Source organism: Limanda limanda, chromosome 7 (genome assembly GCF_963576545.1).
Source record: "Limanda limanda chromosome 7, fLimLim1.1, whole genome shotgun sequence".
NCBI lineage: Eukaryota > Metazoa > Chordata > Actinopteri > Pleuronectiformes > Pleuronectidae > Limanda > Limanda limanda.
The window spans coordinates 29,197,166-29,215,138 of NC_083642.1; the positions used below are offsets into that span (position 1 = coordinate 29,197,166).

A 17,973-nucleotide genomic window follows, 5' to 3' on the forward strand; every position below is an offset into this window, starting at 1 on the left:
AATTCCCTCAAGGTGGTCGTGAGGCATTACATTCTCAAAGCAAAACAGGTGTTTTGAGAGGTCACAGGGACCTTGACTCAACTCAGTTTATCCTTGAGTCTAAGTGAAGGAAGCTGATCTGAAGATATCCCTTTCAACGTACACATACTCTTTTACCTTGACCCTATCAAAATGAAATCAGATAATCCATAAGTCCAAGACAATGTTTTCGCAAAATGTAAAAGGATTCCCTCAAGTGAAGAACGGTCTTTGTGAGGTCACAGTGACCTTGACCACCAAGATGTAATCAGTGCATCTTTGAGTCTAAGTGAATAGTGTACCAAATTTTAAGATATTCCCTTTATGCGTTCTTGAGATATTGAGTTCATGAGACCGACGCAAAAGGAAACAAAGAAACTCGTGTGTGATATCCTCTTGCAAAGGTCTCAGTCTCACATTAAAAGAACCATCCTTTTAAAATATTGACTTGGCTACGTCCACACATCAAAACAAAGATTAACACAATAAATCAGTAAAGCTGAAATGACACAAGGCTTTGTGTGTCAGTGCAGTTCTAAACGGTGTGTTTGTTCCTGTTTGTGGAAATAATGTGTGTCTAGTTTTACTGAGACTATATAAAGCATTGCAATTTTTGATTGCGTGTGTGGCAGGCTGCAACTTAGCACAACTTACGTAATGCAACTTAGATATGATGGTTAAAACGTAAAAACTGTACAAAAGATATTTAAATATGTACATGTGTACAGGAGTATATGTCTTAAATTTTACTTTTATATCCTCATGTTTGAAGAGTTTTCAGTTTGTTTTTAAAATACCTGCAGAAACTTTTTTATTCAATAAAGCTGAAAAATGTGGTCATCGCTTGTCTTTTTTTTCATCGTGGAGCTGTGTTTTCACTCATTCTTCCTCGGCTGTTACCAAAATAAAAGCTTTCCTACTCAGCCGTGTTCCATTCATGTTCAGTATCTGGGCACCACATTCTAATAAGGCACCATTCAAAGGATAAATAAATAGGTCATATTTAATGGGGCAGTTAAGGCTGGATCTTTTTCTCAGTAATACAATGTCAAACAGGATATAGAGAAGGTATTTTGCGCATTTTGACAAAAATCTCTAAATCATTCTTTCATTTCAAACATACCTTTATCAAACCAATTAATTATTTAATGTCTTCAGTGGAAATTTTGATATGTCATTTTTAACTATTAAATTCACTAAGCATTCAGACCTCTTCATGTTTTTCATTTTGTTAAAGCAGCCTTACGATTAAATAAAAAAATTAGAAATACCACCCGCACTGGAGGTGGTGTTTGGGGAGGTCACTGTGACCTACACATTTGACCTTGGATAACCAATACTGAACAGTTCAGCCTGGAGTTTGTCTTAAGTGAATGTTTTAACCAAATTTGAAGACATTCCCTCCAACTGATCTTAAGATATCACCCTCAAGAAAAACAACCATATTTTGTGAAGTCACTGTGACCTTGACCTTTGGCTACCAAAATGAACTCCTTTAATCCTTTTGTCCAGGTGTGTTTGTAACATATTTGAGACTGGACCCCACGTTCACCCCTGCTTACATCAACCATGTCATTGTCACTACTCACTTTATAAAGGATTAAAGTTTGTCACCAATGGCCTTACTAATGGTTTATTTGACAGGGTTTAAACTTGGCACTCAGATATTTTTGCTTTAATTTCAAAAATCAGGTTTAGTTGGTCATTGTGACTCCAGTCTGTTGAAGATCTGATCTTATGTTGACAACTGACTGGTTCGGGCTGGCTGTTCCTTTAGGGGGCACAACACAGGAATTATAATGAAGACGATCAGATTTGAAGGAAGACACAACTCAGTAAGTGCAGAGTAATTCATTGTCAAATAGCAGAAAACAAAAACAGCCACACGCCACAGAGAGAACAGTGGTTTAAATAATGTACACCCACATTCCCAAACCCCCCCTCACTTCTCACTCTTAGTTCACATGTGCTACAGCATACACACACATCTGAGCATTGCATGTGGAGAACATTGCATCCTTTCTCCAGATCTTGAAAACATCCACACGCACAATCTGAAATCTCATTCACTCACCCAACAAGTGGCATCATGAAACCAGACCACATGCTCTGCTGCTGGAATCAGACTCATCTGTTGTCTGGTCAAAGCATGCGGAGCAAGAGCATTCCAATAATAGAGTCAAAGAAAAAAGCTCCTTGTGTGCTTTTCTACAACGTGTTACAACGTGCTGAGCTTCATCTACACACTACCTGAAGAGGCTTTTTACAACAGATAAGGAAAACCTTCAGACTGAGCTGGTGCATACAGAAGATCATTCCTGCCACAAACAGGGAAAACGTGAGAAAATGTTAAAACCATCAAAAAAAGAGAACTAAATGTATCTTTTATTTTTACGTCAAAATTATAAAATACTTGGTCTGCTTTAAGTCAAAACTGTATTTAAAATTAATGTAAATCTTACAATATATATATATATGTATATACATATTTCAAAATGTGATTATAAACTAAAAACCAATTCTGACTAACTAAACCAATATGATTCAATTTGGACTTAGTGAGTCAAACCTACAAGAGTAGCTTATAATTTGACTTCATAAATCTTTTTTGATAAATTTCAACCATGTTAGAGGCTAAATGAATCAATTTATGGTGTCAATATTGTCAAATTCTAAAGGTTTCATATTTTCTCCTGTGAAAGAAGAAATGTTCTTCTAGTTGCACATCAGATCAGGACAAAGATGAAAATAAAGGTCCAGACCAGTCACACAAACACCATTTTAAAATTATTGTGGCAAAAAAAAAGAGGAACTTCTTCTCCACGACTCCATAAAACTTAATTTACATTCATTTTAAATGACAGCATTTTGGATATTGTGTTCACTGGAAATTGTTAAGCCCTGTGCTCCCAGATTTGAAAGTTCAAACATCCTGACCTCAGGAATGAACAATTATGCTATTACATATCAAAATATATTAAAGAAAGAAATCTCAACATACAGTTATCATCCAAAACATTTCAATGTCTTGTGAATGTAGCAGCTGAAGCAGAGGAGAAGAGGGAAAGGGGGGGGGGGGCTAACATCAACAAGCAGATGTATTTCTCTTCGTCCAGGATCATTTGAGGCCATTTGTCATCAAACAATTACTTATTCTCACAAAGTTGAAGATTTTGAATCTGGAACTATTGTCCCCGGTTTTTCTGCAGCGTTACATATATGCAGCAAGTCGATCAGCCAAGGAGCTGACGCTTTGTCTTGGCGGCTGCAGTGAGTTCAGCAGTTCTATTAATAAATCCATTCATCTAGTTTAATTTAAGTTTGAAGTTTGTGGCATTAAAATATTACAATGAAGACATTTGTGGGGAAAGTTTTCTTATCAGTCGAATGAAAACACCAATCCAAACAAACCAATGGGCCTGACTTTACTGATCAGACATCATATAAGGTGCTCAAGGTAATTGAACATAATGTCAAATGTAAATGTAACAAGACTCTTGTGTTTTGTTCCACAAAATGCATCACTCATTATCACACTTAACAGGCAAATATTCCTAGTACTAGTCTATAAAAGGACAAAAAGTCTAAGTTTAAGGACGTGACGTGTCAGAGATATGAAGCAGAAAGTCTTTGGTTGGATCATCTGAAAGAGCCAGCAGCACTGAGCTCTTAGAGGAAACGAGAAACATTTGGACAGAATCCCTGAAGAGCACCTTATTCACTTCAACTGACAGCTGAACCCAGCGTCTGAGTTGACAAGTCAACATAAAAGAAAGAGCAGAGTGGATGTCCTGGTTTAGAACAAGAACCCCTGGTAGGTGCAACAGACTGGTGCTGGTTTATAGAGAGGGAATGTAGATGATGCTGGTATCAGGAGTGAAGACGTCCCACTGCATCCACTGGTGGAAAAGGCAAGTGGAGAGAATCACAATCACTTTAATCCCACAGTTCTGTTCTCAGGTATAAGCAGGAAGTAGAGAGGTACCCTCGGAAGCATCAGAGAAAGAGAAGACCTGCGGAGATGAAGGCAGCAGTTCCTATGGTGGAAAGCAATGGATGTTATTGAGCCCCTTTATTATTTGCAAAGTCCTGTGACAAGAATCCTCATTAGTCAGGAACTGCTGAGAACAGGAAGCGTTCTCCTTTCAGGCCTGAAGTTCAGGGGTTTGGACGACTCATTCAGGTTTCGTGGCGGTGTCGGATAAAAGCCAGTTGAAGGTGCTCATCTCTTTCCTGACTTCATGTAGGACGGTATTGCTCCTCGGGCGGTCAGGCCTTCGAAGCGTTTGTATGTGTAGTTGATGAAGACCCAGTCCTTGTTCTTCAGGTCAACCTCAGTCTGGTTGGACACTGGGGTGGCTGGAGGAGGAAGAGGAGGAGCAGGGTTTTCAAGCATTTCACAGCAGAGGCATGGAATTTGAAATGTTTTCATCAGGAACAGTATGGTACCTGTAGGTGTTAGGATATCGGAATCAGGGAACTCATCAAAATGGGAGGTGTCGTCGATGCTTTTGATCTCGATGGGAATGGCAGCAGGTCTCTCCCTGGAGAGCAGATCAGTCCAGTTAGAGAAGAATCAGAGGGGAAATTTTTGCATTTGAGAACTTGGTGAGAACACAGCTGAGAATCAGCTATGATCTGCACTATGAGCCTGGCCTTCCTAAAGCAGCTACAAAGAACACGCAAACATTAGTACACAACTCATACATGACACAAGGTCTGTGCTGGGGTTCACCAGAGGGGTGCTCCATAAAGAGGCTCTTTTGAGTGAACCTATTATCCGATTTAGCTGTTTCTCAAACTCTCTAGAGACTAAAGATAACCCATTACAATGAATTTAGAGCACACACATCTTAAAGGCTAAAAGGCAGAAAAGCTGTTTTCAGTCATGAACTCCTGAAAATGTCTGGGAACCGGAGATTGTGTTTCAAATATGAAGAACGCAGCAGTAGATTCTCCAGTTAGTAGGGTACGAAACAACACTGGAATCTCGTGAGTATTCAGGCCAGGTGGTAGTGCAGCAGGTAGAGGCAGGACATAATATACTAATTCAGCTGCAGTCTTGCCAAGTTAAAGGGGACATATTATGAAAATTCCACTTTTGTAGTGCTTCTACATGTTTATTTGGGTATCTGGCATGTCTACCGACCCAAGAGCTACAACTGTGTGAGGGTCACTTTTCCATCACTTGGAGCCTGACTGCAGGGGCTGACGCCGACTCTCCCGTCTGACGGTGGAGGTGGTGGAGCCGGTGGAGCCCGGTCTCCACCGTCTCCCCGGGCTCCATCATCTTTTCCCGTGGCTCCATGGCTGCGCCCCGGTAAGCACCGATGGGAACCCTGGGCTTACCGGGCCGCACACCAACAATCTTTAGCCAATTCTTTCCGGGACATTGCCTTCAAATATGAATTCACTCAAAACAGGTCAATCTGAGGAGGGCTGTTTTAGACAGGGTAAAAAGGGTGCTGTTTTAAAATGATCCCCGTGGTATTTTGACCAAAATATGTTTCAGACATTTCATTAAGACCCCAAGGAACCATATCAACTGTGGTAAAATGGGCATAATATGTCCCCTTTTATGTCTTTGTTTGCGACGTCTACGTGTAAACCTCTTTTTAATCTCACATGGGCTCACTCAGATATTATCCAGTTTTTACAAGGGGACTGGCAGGAAAATCTCCAAAGATTGTCAGGAGCCACTGACTAACATTTGTGTTCTGTCTATAGATAATTTCAGGAGATTAGATTAGAGTTCAGTGCATGCCTGAAAGCAACATACTGTCTACAGTAGTAGTTGATAGACTTAACTATCACTCATATAAGAACATGGGAAGATTTCACATGTCTCAATGTCGTAAAGTAAAAATTAAGATGAGCGTATGTCAACGGTCCTTACCTGATATGGTCGTAGTCCACGCCCTCAAAGAAAAGATTGGACTTTATCTCTTCGACAGCTACAGCTCCGATCCTGTGCTCCTCCTCACAGCAGAACCTGTTCATGACATGTGTTCACTTAATATCATTCACACACACCAAATCATGCAAACTATTTCAGGTGTCTCAGATCTTTGTTCAAAGCTAAACAATGCATTCACCATAAATATACAAAACGAGTGCAAGCACTTATCAGAGTGTGACCATCGGCTGCATCAACAACTTTAGTAAGTTTGAGAGGGGTGGGAGATGTCAAGAGGTGTATCTTACCTGAGGATGAGGTCTTTGGCCTTCTCTGATATGGGAACTTCTGGGGGAAAGGTGAGCGTCTCTCGCCAGTTCATCACTTTCCTGTACGTCTCCTGAGGCGTCTCAGAGCAGAACGGAGGGTAACCTGTAGATCACAAAGACCAGTCATTGTCATTATGACCACATCTGGCCTAAGTCTCCCAGAGGTAAATGACGTGGTGTGCGCGAGTCATTACCGATCAGCATCTCATACATGATGACTCCCAGGCTCCACCAGTCGCAGAGCTTGTTGTATCCATTTTGCATGAAGACCTCTGGAGCAATGTAGTCTGGTGTCCCCACTGTGGAGAAAGCCTGACAGGAACAACACAATGTTTGCTATGAGGTGACACATTTTCTAATACTCCTTGTTATGAACATTGAGCATTTGTTTCTTCATCTGAGTTCACGTGTTTTTTAATTTGTATTTATCACCTAGATAAATCATAACAACGGAATTCTAGTCAGGACATTGGTATATTGTTGAGCCTGTGAAATAGATGTTGAAATGTTGAGTCAAAAAAGTTAATATTTGTGGGGCTGGATATTTTCAAGATAACATTATATACTAGAAATAACTTGCTTTGAGAAATGAACATGGTAAATGGTTTTGTATTTATATAGCGCTTTTCTAGTCTTGATGACCACTCAAAGCCTTTTTACAGTCCAGTTTTACATTCACCCATTCACACAGTACAATTAATCGCAGCACTTTATTATTCTATGGGGGGCCATTCAGGGTTCAGCATCTTGCCCAAGGACACTTCGGCATGCAGATGGGTCAGACTGGGGATCGAACTGCCGACCTTAAGGATGAAGTACGACCACTCTACCCCTCAGCCACAGCTGCCCTAACATGTTACTTTGCAGGAATGTTTGCACTTAAAAAAATGAAGTAAAGACACAAATAAAGACATATTCCAGTCCACATCAATTAAAAAGTAAATCGTAATATTAGCTGACTTATTGCATTATTCCCTTTTGTGAAAAACATTTAGGCCTCAGGTGAGGGTAAATTTACCCTTTTTATCTTAAACTGTTATCTATATGCTCATATGTTTCTTACGAAATCTTCATAAATGTGGATGAAAAGCCAGCTCCTGTCAAATATGACCAAAACCCTGTCAAAATATTATCATATGTCCAGACGTACCAGCTGCCTCCTGTTCCTCTTCCAGGTCTCTGCTTTCCTCTTGGAGTTCATGTTCTGGAAGGCTGTGGAGAGAGCGCAGTGAACTATTAAAACTGACACCCTCGTGTTGTAATAAGGACCGTAATGTGTGATGAATGTGAGCTGAGGTTGCTTGCAGACTTTAGATGAAATAAAGGAAAAGGTTTACTGACTTTGCTTACTGAGGTCACTGGGCAGGCTGTGGTTCAGGTTTTTGTAGAACTCAGTGCGGTGAGCCCTCTTCAGCCCAGTGCACAGACCAAAGTCAGACAGCTTCACGTGACCCTGGAAACACACGAAACACAATATTCTAACACTGAGGTCTGTAGCACACAGTGCGGAGCCCATATCCAAGTTCAGTACAGTGCTGCAAGCTAAGTCTTCAGTAAATGGTAAATGGTTTGTATTTATATAGCACTTTTCTAGTCTTGATGAACACTCAAACTTCTTTACAGTACAGTTTTACATTCGTTACATTTGTTGTTCTATGGGGGGCAATTCAGGGTTCCGCATCTTGCCCAAGGACACTTCGGCATGCAGATGGGGAAGACTGGGGATTGAACTGCCGACCTTCAGGTTGGAGGACGACCGCTCTACCCCTCAGCCACAGCCAGCCAGTTCAATCATAAATAACGCTATAATAGCTTAGATGTGTGTTTCATTTGTAGACTGGTGGTAAGATGAGGGGCAGTGCCTCTCTCTATGTAGCTGATGGACGATGCTGGTGGCTAGCAGTGTGATTGCGAATATCACTGTCTTGCAGCAGCATCTTTAGAGTTTGCCAGCCCACAACCCAAGTAATTTTAGTTTCAGTCTGACTTTTTGATCTGTATCACGCTATATGTTTGTAAATGTGTGAAGGGTCCTGTGAGGGGACCTAAAAACACAAGTCTGCTAACAGATTATTAACAGGATTATTTGGACTGTTAAATTATTTGAATTACTCTGGCCGGTAATGTTGTTTCCTTGTTAACTTAGCTACAAACTAACGAAGATCTCTTCTGTCTCTATAATTCTATAAAAACAATCTAAATAACTGTCTCTAGTTGTTTTGGATGCTGTTTGTTTGTTGATATTTTGCAATATGAACTGCTCAAAACACTTTAATCACACATCAGATCTTGATGAACCAATTATTTAAGATAAAAATCTTTACTGATGTACATTCTTTATTTTGTTGCGAGCAACATGATGTAACAACCCTCAATGGAACCAAAATCATCAACCCATTGAGGGCTGGATTCAAAATCATACCAAAAATTAAGGGAAAAACTGAAAACACAGGGTGATCCAACTTGCGTGAATTTTATCACAGCAAAACAAAGTGTGACTCAGTACTGTGGATGGCCCCACCTTGCCTGTATGCACACCAGTGTCTCCCCCTTGCACAAAGGAGCAGATACTGATCCTGCTGGTGAGTTGATGCTCTTCTACAGGCCTGTCAAGTTCTCCTTGTGTAACTGTCTCCTGGTATCTCCTCCATGCTTTTGAGACTGGGCTGGGAGACACCGCAAACTGGACTACCTGTGCAACCCGATAGGGCTGCAGGTACGCCTCATGCTACCAGTAGTGACAAGGACACTAGCAGATCATAAAACTAAAGAAGAATTAGTCAGGAAGGATAATTTGTGCTTCCTAAATGCACAGATTGATATCCCGGAAGTTTAACTGCCTTGCTGTTATCTTTTTTTTTTAACTTTTATTAGAAAAAGTTACTTGACAGTGAGTCTCACGCAGCATGTCATACAATATTACAAGTGTAGACCAAATAAAAGGAAAACACAAATGGCTGAAGGGTTATCCCAATGGGTTCACAAGTTCACATTCAGTTCAGCTTGTCCAGTCAAATGTCAACAGAATGTTCATTTTAACATATACATTATAACAGGTGTCCATTTTGCTAAGTAAATGTCCATCCAGAGTCGTAGGCTTGCAGTTCAACTTTCCATGCAATTCACAGCCTGGAGCCTCTGGGCCCACTGGTCAACGGTAGGTGGGTGGGGCCTGAGCCAGTTTACTGTGATAACTTTGTGTGCAATTAACATCAAAACTCTGGTCATATACAATTCGTTTCTCCTTCGCACCCTTGAAGGTGTAGTTCCCAAAATCAGCTGTTGTGGGTCAATCAAGCTGTCTAAGTTCAAGATCTCATCTCACGTATCTCCCTCTTCACCTCCTCCCAGAACTTCTGCAATTTAGGGCAATCCCAGAAAATGTGAGAAAGGTCCCCTTTTAGACCACAACCTCTCCAACAGAGAGGGGCATACTTCTTGTCATACTTAGCTATTACTAGGGCGTTTTAAAATATCTCATTCTTAGCTTCCAACTAAATTCTCTCCAGGTTGGACTACTTAAACATTTGTGCCAGGACACCCAAGAGCTTTCCCATTCATCATCTGTAATAATGGTGTTAGCCTCCAATTCCCATTTACCTTTTATATCCAATGTGTCAATAGATGTATCAATATGAATTCTACTGTATAAACAGGATATTATATGTTTTGTTTGAATTTGATACTCAGCTATCTGTACCCAGAACTGTTCAAAATTGTCTAGTGTTTCCTTAATTTTGTCCCATTCCTTGTGTGTGGTCAAATAGTGCCAAAGTTGGAAATATCGGATTAGATCATTAGCTTCAATACAATGATGGAGCGCGGAGGTGCGGTGATGTCTGGTTTTAGCCCCAAAGATCTGTGCGCCCTCTCAATGTGTACGTTGATTTCAGGCGGTAGCTGCAGCGTGGCTTTAATAAGTTGTTTAACAAATCCAGCCATATCTCCTTTCTCACTTTCTTCAGGGACTGGATAGATTCTCAGATTGTTGCGGCGCATTCTGTTCTGCAGGTCGTCACATAGGTCCGTGAGGGCCGCCTCGCGTCTCACCAGGTGCCAGAGCACCCGCTCATGTCGTTGACTAGTGTCTTCAGCTGCGCTGACTCTGGTCTCCATCCCTTCGACGAGGGATGGGCATAATTAATCGACGATCGATTAATTGATCAAGTGATTGATTAAGAATTTCCTCGATTAAATAATTTTTTCATCGATTAATTCGGTAATTACACATTTGACCACGGGGGGCAGTGTTTGAAAGAAGCGCCACAGACCTACTCAGTTACCTGCGAGTTACCGTGTTACCATTTCCAAAGTAAACACGAAGAAGTCACGGCGAAGTTTAGCTTGGGACCATTTAGAATTAAACAATGACTTGGTTCACTGCAAACACTGCAAAGCTGTGTTTCAGTACAACTCGGCCACGACTCAAATGATGTTCCACTTGAAGAACGCACATCCGACCCTGGTTAACGGCGGCGCCTCCTGCTCTCGGTCTCACTCTCAACCTAGCATCAACTCGGTGTTAGCACGGGGGATCTGCGATGCACAACGAGCAGAGAATAAGGTTCCCCAGGCTAGCCAAGTTAGCACGGAGCTACCTGTGTATCACGCATAGACTGTATGGTATCACGGCGACGTCAGTCCTCTAAGAGCGAGTTGTTTCGGCGGCTGGACCGACGGTCACCAGGCTGCGTTCGCGTCTGACTCCAGAGCATGTTAACATGTCATCTTTCTCAACACAAGTCAGTAGGCTGGTGCTGAAGTTGTATGTGAGTTACTAGTTATTTTTATGAAGCTTTCTCGACTCGGTGCCTTTTTTGATAGTTTTGAGTTACATGTGGCAAAACCTGTCAGACCTAAGTATTATATATTTGTGGTTAAGTTATTGTTTAACATGATTGTTTTTTATATTATTAGTGTTTAGTAGCCCCGGCTTCTGGCTGTCGGCTCCGCTGCTTGAGATTACGGCAGCGCATATTTTGTGAATCTTGTAATAAAGACCTGAATGAGGAAACACGCTTGTTTTTTTTTATTTTCACTGCATTTTTATATAGCCTATAAATAGTGAATTTTTGAATATAAAAATATGAATGATTAATCGAAGATTCGTCATTAATTCTCCCGACGATCGATTAAGACAATTTAATCGAATGCCCATCCCTATCTTCGACCCTCTGTTCGAGTCTCCCCATCAGTTGTTTTAGATCCGTTACCGACGTTTCCAGTCCAGACAGCGAGGCTTTGGTGTCGGTAAACGACTTCTTATTTTCTTACCTTAATTCTTTCAGTTCTCAGTTCAGTATCTCCGTTTCCATTTTCACATACAGTTCCTCGGTAGAATGTCAGCAGGTTCTGCAGATTTGAGTGCATGTCCGGCAGAAGCTAAACTGATCTGTATCTAGTCTACTGAAAACAGTAAATGAAAACTGACTCACCCTGGAGTCCAGCAGCAGGTTGTCTGGTTTGATGTCTCGGTGGATGAAGCCCAGTTGGTGGATGGAATCGATGGCCAGCACTGTCTCTGCTATGTAGAACTGAGTGGCTTCTTCTGTCAGAGTGTCTTTCTTCATCAGCAGAGTCATCATGTCCCCTGCAGCACAGCAGCAGAAACAGTCAGGTTTACAGTTAGGATTAATGGATTAAAACAGATGACAGTGTTGTTGGGTTAGAGGTCAAACCTCCAGGCAGGAACTCCATGATGAGGTAGAGGTTCATCTTATCCTGGAAGCTGTAGAACATCTTGACAACCCACAGACTGTCTGCCTCTACCAGAATATCGCGCTCAGCACGAATATGACCAACCTTACAGACAGGGACAACCACAAATACAGGCGGGTTCAAAAATGTCATTCACAAACAACAGCAGTAGTATTCCAGTTTGAGCATTTTGCTGCCTCACCTGTTCTTTCTCCAGCATGTCAGCTTTGCGGAGGATCTTCATGGCATATACGTGACCGGTGTCTTTCTTCTGAACCAGACGGACCTAGAGGCAAACACAGCAAAGCTCAGACCAAACCAACAGATGCTTAATCAATGAATAATCGTCTTTGGTCTCTCATTTTACACCCATCTCTAAGCAGACTTATGTTTTTTCCTTATACTGACATGTATGATTCCAGTGAATGGTTGCCAGTGTGTAACATACTGTCTAGAGACTTTACCAGAAGATCTTTACAACAAATTTAGCATCTGCTTTAATGTGACATGTGGTCACAGTCCATTCTTTCCCAGAGTTGTAATGTTGTCTAAAGACCAGAAAGCCTTGTGGTGTCACAGTGATTTCCGACAAAAACATTCTAATCACTTTATCCAAGAGCCCATGAAAAAATTCCCTCAAGACAATCCTGAGTAATTATTCCAACAAGAATGGGATGGATGGTCGGACTGATGGCTAAATACAAGCAGTGGACTCATTTGACTTAATGCGGTGCTTCGCAGCTCTGACTTAATCAATGCATGCTGGTAAGAAATTGTGTCCAACTTTTGCCGGTGCTGCAGAACTGCCTCCTCCAACTAAACGCTACCGTGTGGAAACGTATGTCCCGAGTTAAATTCATCACTATGAGCAGTCGATTATATAAAATAATTGTAAATGGTAAATGGATTTGTATTTATATAGCGCTTTTCTAGTCTGATGAAGACCACTCAAAGCGCTTTACAGTACAGTTTCACATTCACCCATTCACACACACATTCATACAGTGCATCTACTTGCAGCACTTTGTTATTCTATGGGGGGCTATTGAGGGTTCAGCATCTTGCCCAAGGACACTTCGGCATGCAGATGGTTCAGACTGGGGATCGAACCGCCGACCTTCAGGTTGGAGGACGACCACTCTACCCCTCAGCCACAGCCGCCCTTTGTTGTGTAGCTGTGTTGTGATCCCACAAGTAACTGGGAGGGAAAAGTAACTCTGCACAGACACACACTCCACTGCTGTGACTCTGCATATTGCCTGAGTGGTTTATATATATATATTTTTAATGAATCTTGATTCTTGACTTTCTATTGCTCATAGCTTAAGAACTTTAGATGTGGCCGTGTAAGTAATAAGACATTGGGGGACAGTTGTGTAGCAAGACATTGTTGGTATGACCTGAGTGTTTTGTGTGTGTTGTCACAGATAAAAGAGTATCTTCTCTGCGTGCCACTGTGATCCAACAGAGTGCACACTACTGTAGGGGTGTTTATTATTAAGTCTTATGCGGTGCCTGACCAACTGATCCATCGCCTTTGATGATGTCATCAGTACTATCATCTACGGTTGTCAAATATAACAAATTCACCATATTAACAGCACGTGCAGGTTAAAATAAACTAGTAGCAATGTTTTTTACACTGTGTGTAAAAGGGTATTTACCTCTCCAAAAGCTCCTCGGCCAATCACCTTCAGGGACTCAAAGTCTTCCAGACCCAGGCGAGTTCGTTTCAGACGCAGAAACTCTGTCTCTTTCCTTGCATGCTGAGATCGCCGAATACGTTTCTGCAGAGCACAAACCCTACTTTTAAATATATATATATATATCTACCAACCAACTACTTGTTGGAAACGGATAAAACCGAAAACAGCTACATCGTTCTGATCATTTAAAAAAATCTGCCACATCTGTACTAGTGGTGGGTGAAAAAATCTATTCTGTTCAGTATCGCGATATTTTGCGCACGCAATTAAATCGAAACAGTAGCACAAAGTATTGCAATATTTTTTATTTTTAAATACTTTATTTACAATTTTTGCAATATTTAATTATATATATATAACAGTGGCTGGAAAAGCATAACGAGGAGAGTTTCAGAGTTTGAAAGATACCTGAGCATTCCAGGCACTAGTGTGTCTGCTAAAGGGTTTCTCCACTGCAGGAGACATAGTAACGGCCCAGAGGAGGACTTTAACATCTGAGCATGTTGACCAACTCCTTTTTCTGAACAAAAATACCAATATTCCCAAATGAATTTAACATTTTGGTTCATGACCTTACAGCCAACTGGACTGGACTCTTGCAGTACACATTTGTTTATTTTTCTCAATTTGATTGAAGCTCTAAGTTACTATTATTTATATGATTATTCTCAGGTTTATGTTACTCTATTATGTCTGCTTTATGTTATTGTATTGTATTTAAATAATTGTTAGTTATGTGCTGGGAGCTCAGCGTTCATGTGAGGTCTCCTATTCAGAAAATAATTACAAAGGTCCTGTGTCCTGAATGTTCAAGGACAAAGTTTTTGCACTACCCTTTCTTAGTTTTTGCACTTCAGTTAATGTGTAGAAAACAATGTTCTTCACAGAATTAAATGTGACATTTGAAGTGGGCTGAGCAGTCTTATTTCCCTAATTTTTATGCCTTTGAATAATATGGGGGACATGAATCGCAATATGTTAAGAATCGAATCGCAATACTTGCTGTATCGCAATATGTTAAGAATCGCAAGAATATTGAATCGTGGCCCAAATATCGCAATACTATAGAATCGTTACATTTTTGCCAATTCCCACCCCTAATCTGTACAAGAGGCAACAGTGGATCAAACACTTGTGAAGAAATTCGTTATGAATACTGAAATACTGTTCACTCAAAGACAACAAACATCAAGCCCCTCACAGTATTGTTTCAGCAAGCCTCATGATCTGACCAATACTTTGGAGCAAATCCTTTGACAGAGTTAACATATACTGCAACAGAGCATTGTGGGAAACCCTGCAGATGTAACTCACCTCTTCATCAGCCAAGCCCTCCTGATCCATCACTTTCTCCAGTTTCTGCTGTCTGGAAAGACAATTACTTTTATAGCCACCAAATAGAGTATGCACCCCCCATTATATAATTTTGCATATAGCATTATAGTATATAGAAATTAGGCAAAGTCATAAAGACTTCACTGCCACTTTGTGAAAAAATTTACAAAAAATTCCAACAAAAGGAGAGACCATACGACGGAGTATTGGGGCCACATTGAAGGAAAAAAAAAATTTATAAAAGAGTAATTTTTTGGATACAAATTCATAGTATTATAAGATAAAAGGCATAGTATAATGACAAAAAACTATATACCATTTCAAGGGATAAAAAATAAGGAAATAGGCAACAAGGAGAACATGTGAAGGCCAAAGTTTCACTCTCTCATTGATCATTTAAAAACTACAAAATTCCTGTAGCACACAGATGTAACCTCGCCTTACAGTTGACCACTACCAAATGTTTCAGCATCCAAAACAATTTCCTCCAAGTCTGTGTGATTTTTCTTCTGAAGAGACAGTTTCCTGCACATATACGTATGTGCAAGTGTAGATACGCATATTGTGGTTACAATGTGTGAAAACCTATACTAAAATATAACTGTAGTATATAGTGCTGTCCTTGGTGCCGAACCTTGAGTTAAGGAGATTAAGCTCTAGTTATATTAAGGTAGAATTTGAAGATGCAGTAATTTTTCAGTTTCACTATGAGATAAATCGATAGTTGAAGAGTGAAGTGGATTTCAAACATTGGGGTCACATTTAATCCGGGCACATCTGTAGGCAGCACTGCAAAAACTCAGCATGTAGCCATTTAAAATCCCATATGACAATGTAAAAGAGACATTACCTCATCTCTCTCTCCTCATGTTGGGCAATAAGGTTGCTGTAGAAGTTCTCCAGGGTCACTTTGGCCATAGTGACCCGCTCCTTAGTGTGGTTACTCATGGAGGAGCATGAGCTCTGGCCGGTCATCGCCATGCTTTACCTTCAAATACACGAAAACAACAAAGTGAGCCAAATGTCCACCAAGCTGCCACATAGGCTGAGCAAAAGTACAGCACTGTACCACTGAGAAGAAAGACGCTGGATGAGATAATGGATTGCTGTTGGAAGCAGCAGAGTAGGCTGCAATGTCTGCTCTATTAAATGTTATAAATACAATGATGGCTACCCAGAGAAAGAGGAAGGAAAGCTATGGGCTCTGCTGCCTGAACAGAGCAATAACAATGTGACATGCAGTTATGAAGAAATAATGACGAAATTGGATTTGTGCAATGCTAGCAGATTCCATATTTGAGACAGATGCGATTTAAGGGAAACTGAGCTCATATTTGAGTCTGCATTTTTACATTGTAATCAATTCGGATACTGCAGTCAGTACACTCACATGTACTATATTGTCTACAGTACAGAGTATTCTTATTGGTATAGTGCATACATTTTCAACAGGGTAATGTCCCAAATCAAGCACGCTGGTTGTGCATTCACCAGAAGAGGACGATCACAACATGCGTTCACAATTGTACAATAATTTCACGCCGCTTCAGTCATGTTTTTTGTGAGTTGCCCCATGGAGCTAAAGCTTTAAACTGTGCAAGGACACCTCTGGTGTGGTGCATTATTCAAAAGGTAATTAGGTAGAGCTGTCACAATACCAAATGTTGTGGGACGATATTTTTCACAGAAATTATTGCTGACAAGTGGTCAGCTCTACATTTGTCATTTCACACCCAACAGTAAAATGTATCCTGAATGGGTCTTCAGTGACCACTTGTGATTGGAACGAACTTCCCTGCTCACAAATGTCCTGTGTTCACATAGACTTAACTATAGTGTTTTTATCCAGTCTGAGTATAAATGTGTGTCTGATGTCACTGCGTCTGTGTGCATGAGTGAGATTGAAAGGAGGCCTGATACAATTACGACCCTATGTAAAATATGGGGATGTTTTGTTATTACAAAAACCTTTACCATGGGGGTTACATGCAAATTATTGTGGTGGTGTAAAGCATCCGAAATAGAAACCATGTGTTAGTTGTCATGTCACTGTCATGTCACTGCACCGCCTCATATTAAGCAGTGAGAAGTTTCATTTTATTAAGAACGAGCAGTTTGTATCTTCAGCCTTGTATTGATGATAATCTAAATGTTTGTAGCGTTTCATGCCACCTGACCTTAGGTGTAGGTAACGTATTTTGTACAGAATTTAAACGAGGGCTCATCGTGTCGTCCTCCATACAGACATATTGTGTTGGTAACTATTTAACAAACATATAGTGAAGCTAATTTTGCTCAGCTCTGTGACCCAGTCAGCGTAAACACCACGTAGCCTCTGAAGTTGTTCCTCTCGGTTGCAACGTAGCCATTCATCACCCACAGAACATGCAGATACGAACTTAACTTAACATTTAAGGTGCTTAAACGTTATCTTGGCTCAAATATAATATATAATGGTAGGTTTACACAGCTCTCAACATCCCATAGCCCTATAAACAACAACTTTAACCAGCTAACTTCAGTTAGCTTGCTAGTTAGCTATTAAAGTTCCTGACTGGGTGAAGTCAGAAGATAAAGTATGACACTAAACCGGAAACCATATTCAAAATAAAACGGACCCGTTTAAGAAGGACAGTTTCCTCACCCGGTTGTTATTAGGAACTTTATTTTGAAAGCTTTCGTCGGAGAACCTCGATCTTCACTTTTACGAACTTGACAACCCGAAGTTACCCAAAGCAAACAGCGAAGGGAAAGTTAGCTCGCCAACGTTAGCCACTTCTCTGCTAAAACACCTCGAGTCGTCTGTTTTCAAATACAAGGTTGTACGGTAGTGTGTCGACAGTTCATTTGGTGTAACGGTTAAAGAAAGAAAACACCCGACATGTTGTCCTTTAGTCTGTTTGTTGTGTATTTTCAGAGTTGTCTTTGTTCGCTTACCTTGGTCGAAGGTGCGGTGCCTGCCGTCTCTTCCTCTGTGTCACTGAGTGCTGCG

The 17,973-nt window shown here is 40.8% G+C and overlaps 1 protein-coding gene across 1 annotated transcript; it reads right to left on the minus strand.

Annotated features, from left to right (window-relative positions):
• Positions 1-1,853: 1,853 nt before the first annotated feature.
• stk38a (serine/threonine kinase 38a) lies at positions 1,854-17,973 on the minus strand. Its single transcript, XM_061074443.1, has 14 exons — positions 17,919-17,973; positions 15,832-15,969; positions 14,961-15,012; positions 13,605-13,727; positions 12,143-12,226; positions 11,922-12,045; positions 11,679-11,833; positions 7,585-7,696; positions 7,394-7,455; positions 6,438-6,555; positions 6,223-6,346; positions 5,915-6,010; positions 4,468-4,562; positions 1,854-4,377 (listed from the first exon to the last, which is right to left on the minus strand). Exons 2-14 carry the CDS (start codon positions 15,960-15,962, stop codon positions 4,241-4,243), a joined length of 1,413 nt encoding a protein of 470 aa, XP_060930426.1. The 5' UTR covers positions 15,963-15,969; positions 17,919-17,973; the 3' UTR covers positions 1,854-4,240.

Coding starts and splice junctions, on each gene's coding strand:
- stk38a (XM_061074443.1), bottom strand. CDS start 15,962: ATGGCGATGACCGGCCAGAGCTCATGCTCCTCCATGAGTAACCACACT. Junction 7,697..11,678: donor ACCTGCTGCTGGACTCCAGG/GTGAGTCAGTTT, acceptor GTGTGTTTCCAG/GGTCACGTGAAGCTGTCTGA. Junction 6,011..6,222: donor GCCAAAGACCTCATCCTCAG/GTAAGATACACC, acceptor TGTCATGAACAG/GTTCTGCTGTGAGGAGGAGC.